Raw genomic sequence first — 10,918 nt, forward strand, 5'->3', positions numbered from 1 at the left:
AACTTTCACAGGTTATTTCTATAAAAAAATTATAAAAAAAAAAAAAAAGCCTTTCATAGGTTTTATTTTTTATAATATAATTGGTAAAGTGATATATGATTGGTTTGTGTATAATAAATAATGTATATGATATATATATATATATATATATATCATGCTTTGTTTTGGTGAAAGTTTATAATTTTTTTTTTTTTTTTTAGTACTTGGCAGTTGTGGGTGCCCAAGAATCGAGGATAAAGCTGAAGGGTCGCGATATTAGTCTAAGAACCGAGGAGGAAGTTGAAGGGTCGCAGTAATGACGCAAAGGTGCTATAAGCCACGGGCCTAAGGGAAGAAGTCGCCCGAGGAGGGGAAGAAACGAATCATGGTACTCTAAGGCATTCTAAGGGGAAGTTAGGACCAGCAAAGAGTGGAACACAGTGGGTAGTAGGGAAGCTTTAGGCCTAGTGTAGCCTGTTGCATCGGCATTAATTGGAAGACACCAGCTTTATCAGCCACATTAATGAGGAAGTGACCTGAACAGTGTAGGTCACAACTAAGTAGATTCTTACCACCACCTTCTTCAGATATGAAAGGTAACAAGTGTCGAAAAAGGAAGGGGGTAAGGTAGAAATGAATGGTGAAGATGCAATGGAAGAGAGCTATATAATGAAAGGAAAGAGCATTGGAAAAGGCGATTAAGGAGAGTATTGGGGAAGAAAGGGAACCGTATCATTTTCCACACGAATTCTACCTCCACGGGAGCCTTTGTGTAAAGCTTGATGCTCACTTATTTTTGAATACAAGCCTGATTCTTCCTTATAATTGTCTTCGGACAAAGCTCATTGTTGTTGTTCTTTCTCATCTCTCACAAATTTTATTGATTTGGACCAAGTTTGAAGCATACGACCCATTACTTTAAGTGGGCTTGGTCTACAAACTTATTTGGTCCTTACAGCAGTATTAAAAAAATGAGTTATTTTTTTTTTTTTTTTTTGAGAAAGAACCTGTGAAAGCTTGTTGAGAAAAACCTAAATATAAAATATTAAAATGACAAAAGCAAATTCAGAAAATCGTGGAAAAAAAGAAGAGAGAGAAATCAGAAATCCCCATGTATAGCACGTGGCAACAATATATAAAAACTGAAAATTTTCTCCATAACCAAACAAATAAGAGAGATGGTCTGTCAGTAATATTTTTACAATATTTTCACAACAAATTATAGGTAGTTAATTGTTATTAGTTTAAATCTGAACTTAACGCTAAGATTGGAGTACTTTTTTATCCTAATAATAACAACGAGTAACAACCTGCCACTTAAATTTTATTATAAAAATATTACAGACATATCATTTCTCAACAAATAAATAAAGAAAAACCCCCCACCACCACACTGCAACACAGTCCATACACACAAGTAATTCTTCGATACTTTTAAGAGTAATTTTTAAAATTTATTATAAAAATATTACAGACATATCATTTCTCAACAAATAAATAAAGAAAAACCCCCCACCACCACACTGCAACACAGTTCATACACACAAGTAATTCTTAGATACTTTTAAGAGTAAGAAAAATAATTCACCTCCTTCTCACATTCGTGACAAAGTCCACTCATATTCATGTTTTATCCACTCATATTCATGTTAAAATCCACTGTAAATGTGAAAAAATAGAGTAACCATTTCACTATTTTCGGAGACTCCCTAAAAAAAAAAAAATCAATCAGAGACGCACAGACACCTAGCTTTAACCTATACGAAAATTTTGAATGGACAGGAGCATGCGCTCAATGTCTTACTGACATGTAGGCCCAGCGTGGGACCCACGTGTCAGTGAGACATTGGCGCATGCTTTTATCTCACAAGATACTTACTCCACTCCAATCCCACCATTTACGTTGTTGTCTTCTGCCTCTATATTCGGACTCTTTGTCTCTCTGAAACTCTTCAACTATGGCGGACCCTGATCTCTCCTCTCCTCTCCTCCCTTCCCAACCCTCCGATCCCCCTCATCTAATCCTCACCATCCACGACTCCCTCTCTCACAACAACAACAGAGAAAGTCGTGTAAATCACAATCATCAAAACTCTCACCGCAACAACGGCAACAGTAGTATTATTAGTAGCACAGAAAACCCATATGAGTTTATGGGGTCTAAGGGTCTGGAGGTATGTGGGTCATCCACAGTTGACCCATTCTTGAACAAGACGGGTCGGATCGAAGGGTTGTACGAGTGGTTGAAGTTGGTGGTTTGTTTGCCTGTTGCGGCGGTCAGGCTCGTCCTCTTTGGGGTTTGCTTGTTGATTGGCTTTGTGGCCACCAAAGTAGCTCTTTATGGTTGGAAAGATAGGCAAAGTCCCATGCCCGTTTGGAGGTCTAGAATCATGTGGATCACCAGAATTTCAGCCAGATTTATTCTCTTCTCTTTTGGGTATGTCATTTTTGGTTTTTTAGCTCTTTCTTGTTGTTTGGTTGATGAGAAACTGAAGGGAAATACAAGAAAGTTATTGTCTTTTTTAATCGGGTTTTGGTGTGGGTGTGGAGATCATGTATTCTCTTTCTCTTTTGGGTATGTCACTATATTTCTCATTTTTCTTTCTTTATTTGCCTTCTTGGGTTTACGTTAAGAAACTCAAGGAAAATACTGGAAAGTTTTATTTATTTATTTATTTATTTTTTTATGTGAAGTTGATTTTTATATTTTTGGGTTCTTAAGAAGTGAATTTTCTTTTGGGTGTATGTGTGTGAAGGTATCATTGGATAAGAAGGAAAGGAAAACCTGCACCCAGGGAGACTGCTCCAATAGTTGTATCTAATCATGTATCATACATTGAACCTATCTTTTATTTCTATGAGTTATTCCCTACCATTGTGGCAGCTGAGTCCCATGATTCCATACCTTTTGTTGGGACCATTATCAGAGCAATGCAGGTAATTTCATTTCTGCAATCACTGAAACTATTGTTTTTTAATGCTTGAGTTGTTTTCAATTTAGTTCCAATGAGTTGGATTTTATGTTCTCAGGTGATATATGTCAATAGGTTCTTACCGCCATCAAGGAAGCATGCCGTCAATGAAATAAAGGTAGAAAACTTCTATAATTTTAACTGTCTTATCTTTATTTTGATCTATACGACATTAATGATTGTCCATATCTTTCAATGTTTTATATGTTGATTTTTATGTCCCGAGATTGTTCAGTTCCTCTCTAGGATCACGTGCCTTCCCTTATGAAATGGTTGTGAAATTTGTCACCCATTTTCATCATAAATATGAATATATTATTCAAAAATCATTTTAAACTTAGCAACAGAAGCAGTTGCATACCAAATCTGATTTCATAATCATTTTAGGTTTACTTTAGAAACTCAAAATCAAAAGATTTTTTTCAATTTATAAGCTATTTGATACAGAAATGTGCTTTCGAGGATCTGAATACAGAGAAAGGCTTCTAGCGATAGATTTCCTCGAGTACTGTTATTTCCTGAGGGAACCACAACTAATGGAAGGATCCTTATGTCATTCCAACTTGGTGCATTCATCCCTGGTTACCCAATCCAACCTGTAATTGTCCGTTATCCTCATGTGCACTTTGACCAATCATGGTATGACACTTTTCTTGTGTGCAATTTCATTTTGGTGCTGTCTCTAATGTTACCTTATAAGCCTTGTGTAATTTGGTATGCCATTTTGCATAGGGGGAATATCTCTCTGGCAAAGCTCATGTTTAGGATGTTCACGCAGTTTCACAATTTTATGGAGGTATATTGTCCCTGCTGGGTTTGAACTCTGGGTTACTACATTGTCTGGTTTTGCAAACTCTTGTATTGATTTGAATTAATCTGAGACATTTTATTTGGACTGAACAGGTAGAATACCTTCCTGTTGTTTCACCCCTCACTAATCAAAAAGAAACTGCTGTTCATTTTGCTAAGAGGGTGAGTCTCTGCTTGTAATTGATTTGTTTCTGTCATGTTCTTGAACTTTCATATATTCTTAGTAGTTTTTCAGTTTGGTAGTTAACCTATTGTGCTGTCTTACTGGAAATTTTGAATGCTTGAACTTTTGTGCGAGTGTGCCTGTCAGTTGACTTTTATGTGTTAATTTTTCAATACTTTAAATATATGCGTGTCTGTATGAGTGGGCTCACAGCTCACGGTGTTGCAAAGCATGTTAAATGTTGTGATTTTATGTGATTTAGCATTCTTAACGTTTTTTTTGTTGATTCTTGTTCATATTGGTTCCTTTAACTTAACTTCACAAATTCATTTTCTCAGTTTGATTGCTCTCAACTTAGTAGGAGGAGGATATCTTAGCTCATTCAATTTTTAATGCTTTGTGCTTTCACAATCGAAGTGATAATACAAGAGTTAGACATCTCTTTGATATTTATTGAGTATTTTTCGTTAGCTCTGAGCTACCAAATGTAGCTAGAGACATGAAGTATATAAAGTATGATGGATGGCTTAAATTAGGATGTCAAAATGAAGCATTAAAATGAATGTGTGTAACTTCTTTTCTAAGAGCACTATCAATTGTGGAGTTTGTGCAGATTTATAGGATGAGTTCCCCTGTATGTTTTTCTTTTTTCCATCATGCCATTAATTGTAGTTTATTACTAACAATACACACATGGTTGTACAGACTAGTCATGCTCTTGCTACTGGGCTTAATGTTATACAAACCTCTCATTCCTATGGGGACTTAATGCTTCTTATGAAAGCAATTGAATCGAAACAGGTTTGCATTTTTTTGCTTAATATTTGTGCTCATGTTAATCTATCTTGTATATAGGTATCTTTATCTTTTGTGCTCGTTCTTTACCCAATAATGTTGGGAAAGTTGTTGATTTCCAATGAAATATTAAATATATTATTGCAAATGAACGTTAAATTAGAAATTTATGGTTAACTCTGAAATAATTGACGTATTTTTTGGGATGTTTATAAATGAAGTGCAGAGAATACAATTATATATAATGACAATCGTATACTTGTTAATAGAAAGTGATTCATTAAAACAATATACGTCGGAGATCTTTGTATTGATCTGACTTGTGAAAGGAAATTTTGAATAATTTAAATTACTCAAGATGTAAGTAATGAGTATAAAATTCATACCCTGTTATCTACAAATAGTCAATAATGCATAACATGTGTTTAGTGTTGGGTATGCTTTACTTCATGTTTGACTGCTACTTTAAGCCTCTGTGATTTATTGCACTTGTTTTAGAGTTGCAGTGGCTCATGTGGAGGCATGCTCCCTAAGGTGATGAGATTGCAGCCATGTAAGTCAAACTAAGGGGATTAAGAAGACAAGATTTGCTAACACAGTAAAATTCTGAGAAACAAGAAAACACGATACCTAATTTGTAATAGGTAGCGTCAATATGTTTCAACGAAAGAATTAATAATTAATTTTTGTTCAAAAGGTTCATTGTACATTGGCATACAACTAATGTAAAAAACTCAAATTGACTCAGAAAGTTTCAATCCTACTCCCTGGGATTTGACTGCCCAAATCCTTCTGTCATTCTGCTCTACTGGAGCCATGTCCTATAATTTGTTGACAATCATGTTGTTCACTGCTGTGACATTCTTTTTGACCTGTCCACTGGCCTTGTGATGCTTCCTGAATTGCTTCTTATTTGAGCTTATATTGGTCCCCACTACAGCCTTGTGAAATGAAGTTTGTGGTGGGTAGAGGGACAATGTAAAACTTGCATTGGAACTCTATGTAGTTTCATAGGACAGATCAATGGATTAATTACAATGTTTTCTCTTTATATATCCACAGATATCTATAGTATTCAGATGTTTGTTGACATGGTTGTTGAATAGTTCTGCTTTGCATATTAATTTTTTAATGGGTTTCACATCTCCTGGTTTTATGATTATTCTGATTGAAGTTATTAATGTATCTCAACAATACTAGTATTTGGCTCTGATACGTTGCTATCATGCTATTTGCAGGAGAAGCCCTCAAATTATATGGTTGAAATGGCTAAGGTGCAATCAGTAAGTCCTTACACTGAAATTCTTCACTTTGAATAATTTCCTGTGTTATAAATTTTAGTATTCTAGATCCATATTCATCTGCACTGCATCCTTTGTACATGGATGGTTTATTCTTTATAAAGGTTTCCCTTTTGTCTATATGGTCCAAAAATTTTTTTCTTTTCCTCTTCTCTTCCCAATTTTACTAATCTCTTGAAGACAACTTTTGGGTTTCTTTGAACCTCCATGATTGTGCATGATAGTACCTAAAAGTTTGCCTACAGTTCTGATCATTTGTACCTAAAAGTTTCTCTTTTGTATGCTTGGTCAATGTCACCCCCCTTCTTTCTCTTCCCCATTACTAATCTTGTGGAATACGTCTTTTTTGTTTCTGTGAATTCTCATGACTCTGGCTGATGCAACATTAGCTCTGATCATATGTTACTTTAAAGAAGTAAATGGTATAGAGGAGTGAGTTTCTTTGAAACGTAACCCTTCTTTGACAATTTTTTTCATGGCATGGACAGCCTCTCTAGTCTTTTACATTTTTTCTTTTTGCATTGAATGTTATAGACAATTGTATCATCATTATTTACTTCTAGTTTCTGCATGATTTGAAGGAAATTTAAAGTCCATTCCTCTTTTGTTTTGCAGTTGTTCCATATAAGCAGCTTGGAAGCTGTGGACTTCCTGGATAAATTTTTGTTAATGAATCCAAACCCAAGGTATTGTTGAAGCATTTTTTATATATATAAATAATAATAAATTTGCATAGTTATTCTTTTTGGGTGAAAGATATTGATTTTTTTTTTTGATGAGTAATAAAGATGTATAGTCAAAAAACTACCTCATGCATAACTGCATAAGGCATATCAAATATTACAGAAAGAGAAAAGAAAAAACAAAGAGAATACTAATTACAAAAGAGAGAACTAAGAAACATGGGGAGAGAATCACTAGAGGTGAGTCCCTAAGCCCTAGACCAGTCGAAAAGGGAGCCACTGAAAGAAGCAAGCAGCTCGTCATCAGTGCTTTCATGTCCTCAAACGTCCGCCAATTTTGCTCTCTCCAAATATGCCACATTAAGATATTGAATTTTATAATTTTATTTTTTATTTTTTGTGTCTTTAAGCTATTATGATGAATTCTTTGCACACCCATAAAACATAAAATTTAGCCCTGAGTAAATCCTTATAATAAGTGGGAACAAACTTGTTCTGTTTCCAAATCCAGGAATAAAACTATTCTGCTACCACTTACACGAATTTTTCAGCCCCATTCAGGCCCAACTTAAGGTTAAATTTAGTGTTCCATGCAACACGTACGTGTCAGTCTGAGAGAATTCGTTAATGGGGTGGATAGCATGACAATTTCACTTACTCCAAACCACAGGTAGGTTTGGTAATGGTTTGCAAAAGCAAGAGTCATTTGTAATCACCCCAACTACTGGGAGTTAATCTTACATCTACATTGCTTATTATGGTATACTACACAGTACTACCGCTGTGTGATATTGTTGCCCTTGTTTAGAAAGTCTGAACTTTTTAAGGGAACATCATTTTTTGCATTGTCTTTTAGTTAAAAATGTACAAATTTCCAAAACTACCCTCATTAATTTAAATTCTAGTGAAATAATGTTATTGACTTGGGTAAGTTAGGAAATTTATTCATTGACTTTTTAAAGAGGACTGCATTTGATGGGGTAATTCTTTCATTAGCATGCATTGTTAACTGTTATGAAATGTTACAACTCAGAAGATGCGTACTTACTGCTGTAATTAAGCACCAATCATGACATTTCAAATGCAAGAAAAATCTGATTTTCTATTTTCAGAAAACCCATTAGACTCTCATTATTTTATCCTGTTTGCAGTGGTTGTGTCAAATTCCATGACTTCTTGAAGGTTCTAAGACTCAAGGCTTGTACTCTTTCTGAAGAGGTTAGTTACCCAAATGATTTTCTCATTTTTGTAACATAGTAATGTTTCTTTTTCGGATAAGAACATAGTAATGTTTAGATCTGGACGAATGCCTTTATGTGGATTGATGCATTTAGTTCATGTTGTACTACAAATTTATTTTCTTTATCTCTTACAATTTGATTTCTAATAATGGTCAATCTTTCAATGGAGAGGGTCAATAAACTTCACAACTGTTCTGTTGGTCACTTATAAGAGAATTTTCAAAGGAGAGGGTCAATAAATTTTGATATGCAACAGTAGCTAAGCCTTTGTTCCAAAGTTTTGGAGTTATATATAGATCCTCAATAAACTAATCAGGGTCAGCCGTATTCTTTTCCTCTATAATACTCTATGTGAAATCATACTTTCTGTTACCTTCTTAATAGACATTCCCATTTTTACTAATTCTAATAATGTTATTTTAGTTCTTCTTCTACCTTTTTGTACCCTCAACTCAAATTGACTCACTTATTCAATGGTACATAAGTACTTTCCTCTGCACATGACCAAATCATCTCAAGCGACTCTCCCTTATCTTTTCGTCAATAGGGGCCACACCAATCTTAAGCTAATTTCCTCATTTCGAATCGTGTCTTTCTATGTATTTCCGTTTATCCATTTTAACATCTTATTTCAGCAACACTCATTTTATGAACATGTTGCTTCTTAACAAACTAACATTCAGTACCAGATCAATCTGATATGTAAACAAAAAATTGTCTGTGTAGTACAGCACCTTAAGAGTAGCATTTGTATAATAAATCACCAGTTCATGTCATTTCCTTCAAGTTTAAGCAGTTAAATTTAATGATTCATATATATTTTAAAGCAAATAAATAAAAAGTGCGCCTAGCTGTGCTTTGTGCTTCGTCCAAAAGCATTAGAAAACCATGCTTGAGACATGCTTCATTAAATGAGCTTTGCTTTGGCAAGCCAAGTGTCTATACCTTGGGACTTTGAGCTTTAAGCATGTGTAAGCGTGTGCTTTTGTCAATACTGGTCCATGTACAACTCAACTCAACACAAGCCTTCAAGCATCTGATTGGGGTCAGCTAGAAGAACCCTTTTCCCCAAATGTATCCTTACGTTAATAAAATTATTTCTATTTTCCATCTCCCTTGAATTAAGAAAATTATATTGGATTACAGATATTTTCATTCATTGATGTGGAGAAGAGTGGAACAATCACATTCAAGCAGGTAATCCTACCAACTCTCCCCAGCACTCTCTCTCTCTCTCTCTCTCTAAAAATTTGTTCACACATGCACAAAAAAATAAAAATGATCCTATTTTCATTTTCAGGGCTAGATTCAAAAAATTGAGATATATCACTTAGTTACTTATTATCCCACTAGTGCATATATAATTAACTACTACAGCTGTCCCTGAGTTTAGACATGAGATTTATATTTTTCACCTCATTTCATTTCTTGGCTCAAAATCTCTTGTATCTCAAAATTTTGCTCACTTGTGCTTCTTGTCATGGTGTTCAACTTTATGTGATTCTCTTATCGGTTCCTTGCAGTTCTTATTTGGATCAGCACATGTCATGAAGCTGCCATTATTCAGGCAAGCTTGTGAATTAGCCTTTGCCGAATGCAAGTCTGGAGCAAATGATTACATATTAGAACATGAAGTATATTTCTCTTTCCCTCCTTTTGCTTTCTCATTTTCTCCCTTGTACATATGGTTAGTTGTATTCTGATTTACAGAGTCTCAATTTCTAAATGTTTTTGGATCAGTTGGAAAATTTGATCAGACCTGCAATCCCAGACTTGAATGCAGATGAGGTGAGTAATGCTTCCATCTATCCATATAATTGGCCTTTGTTTGGGTAATGGTATCCATGTCTTGTAAATATCTTTTAAGAGGAGTCTGTTGTCATTGTCTACATAAAAAAATTGTTCTGGCTACTTATCCTTTTTTTTTTTTTTTTTTTATTGTTCTGGCTATGTCATTCGTAAATTGTAACATGATCAAAACTTGCTCATTCTGGTTACTTGCAGGTCCATGAGCTGTTTAATTTATTTGATTCTGATAGTGATGGGGAGATCAGCAAGGATGATTTTAATACCTGTCTAAGAAAAAATCCTCTGCTGATAGCACTTTTCATACCTTGTTTGCTGCAAAAGGGATTGCCAGAAACTTGCGATAGGATACTGGAGGAGGTAGTGTGATAAATTGGGTTTCCATGCTTTTCTAGTTTAATGTTTTACTCCTTGATTGTAGGGTTTTGTTTATGGAGAGACAGAGAGAGAGAGAGAGAGAGAGAGAGTTGAAGAGGAGAGAGGGGGGGTTTACCAATAGCATAGTGGGGCTTTAATATTTTTAAGCATGCCCCTGTAAAATGCTCATAAGGCAGTCAGTTTGGGTATTAATCTGTATTTTTATTTATTTTTTCCTGTTATCTACAACCTGATCTTACATGAATAGTATGAGAAACTTGCCTATTGTGTTTTAAAGTGATCTGCTTGGTTCACGACTTACTCATATCTCAGTTCTTATATCTCAATTTTCATCACTCAAACCTCTAACTTATATCTCATATTCTAATTCCCTATTTTCTCTTAACTCACTCTCCCCTTTGGGTTTAGCATCAAAACTTGGCTTAGTTTTCAGTTAAAAAAAGCAACTTTAACTCTTGTGAAAGTAAGAAGAAAAGACAGAGGCACTGAAGAAGCTCCTTAGAAGGAAGGAAGACAGGCAGAAGAAGCTCGGATGGACCTTAGATATTAGTGACTCTCTCTCTCTTGAAACAAATGTTAAGCAAATTTCTTATGCCACAATATCAAAATAGACTATCTGCTTCTTACATTACAAATTCTTTGTGCAAATTCTTTCTTCACAGTTAAGCCAAAACCCACAAAGCTGACTTCACCAAAAACACACTCACAGCCCAGGCCAAATAAGAGAGAAATTCGTAGAAGATTACAAGAACGCAGAAAGACCCACTGCAGTTATAGTATCAATAAACCA

At 34.9% G+C, this 10,918-nt stretch overlaps 1 protein-coding gene across 1 annotated transcript; it reads left to right on the forward strand.

The window, feature by feature from the left end:
• The first annotated feature begins 1,858 nt into the window (after positions 1–1,858).
• Positions 1,859–10,404, forward strand: LOC112007263 (lysophospholipid acyltransferase LPEAT2). Its single transcript, XM_024039594.2, has 14 exons — positions 1,859–2,416; positions 2,736–2,916; positions 3,010–3,069; positions 3,427–3,590; positions 3,684–3,747; positions 3,855–3,923; positions 4,630–4,725; positions 5,958–6,002; positions 6,636–6,706; positions 7,855–7,921; positions 9,091–9,141; positions 9,468–9,578; positions 9,685–9,732; positions 9,949–10,404. The coding sequence occupies exons 1-14, from the start codon at positions 1,938–1,940 to the stop codon at positions 10,117–10,119; spliced, it is 1,677 nt and encodes a 558-aa protein (XP_023895362.1). The 5' UTR covers positions 1,859–1,937; the 3' UTR covers positions 10,120–10,404.
• Positions 10,405–10,918: the final 514 nt, after the last annotated feature.

The sequence above is a fragment of the Quercus suber genome, unplaced genomic scaffold, assembly GCF_002906115.3.
Source record: "Quercus suber isolate HL8 unplaced genomic scaffold, Cork oak 2.0 scaffold_76, whole genome shotgun sequence".
Taxonomy (NCBI): Eukaryota; Viridiplantae; Streptophyta; class Magnoliopsida; order Fagales; family Fagaceae; genus Quercus; species Quercus suber.

Bases quoted from the DNA above. Each gene is read 5' to 3' on its own strand.
- LOC112007263 (XM_024039594.2), top strand. From the start codon at position 1,938: ATGGCGGACCCTGATCTCTCCTCTCCTCTCCTCCCTTCCCAACCCTCC. The intron at 7,922-9,090 runs GTTAGTTACCCA...ATTGGATTACAG, and splicing joins CTTGTACTCTTTCTGAAGAG to ATATTTTCATTCATTGATGT. The intron at 9,733-9,948 runs GTGAGTAATGCT...GGTTACTTGCAG, and splicing joins CAGACTTGAATGCAGATGAG to GTCCATGAGCTGTTTAATTT.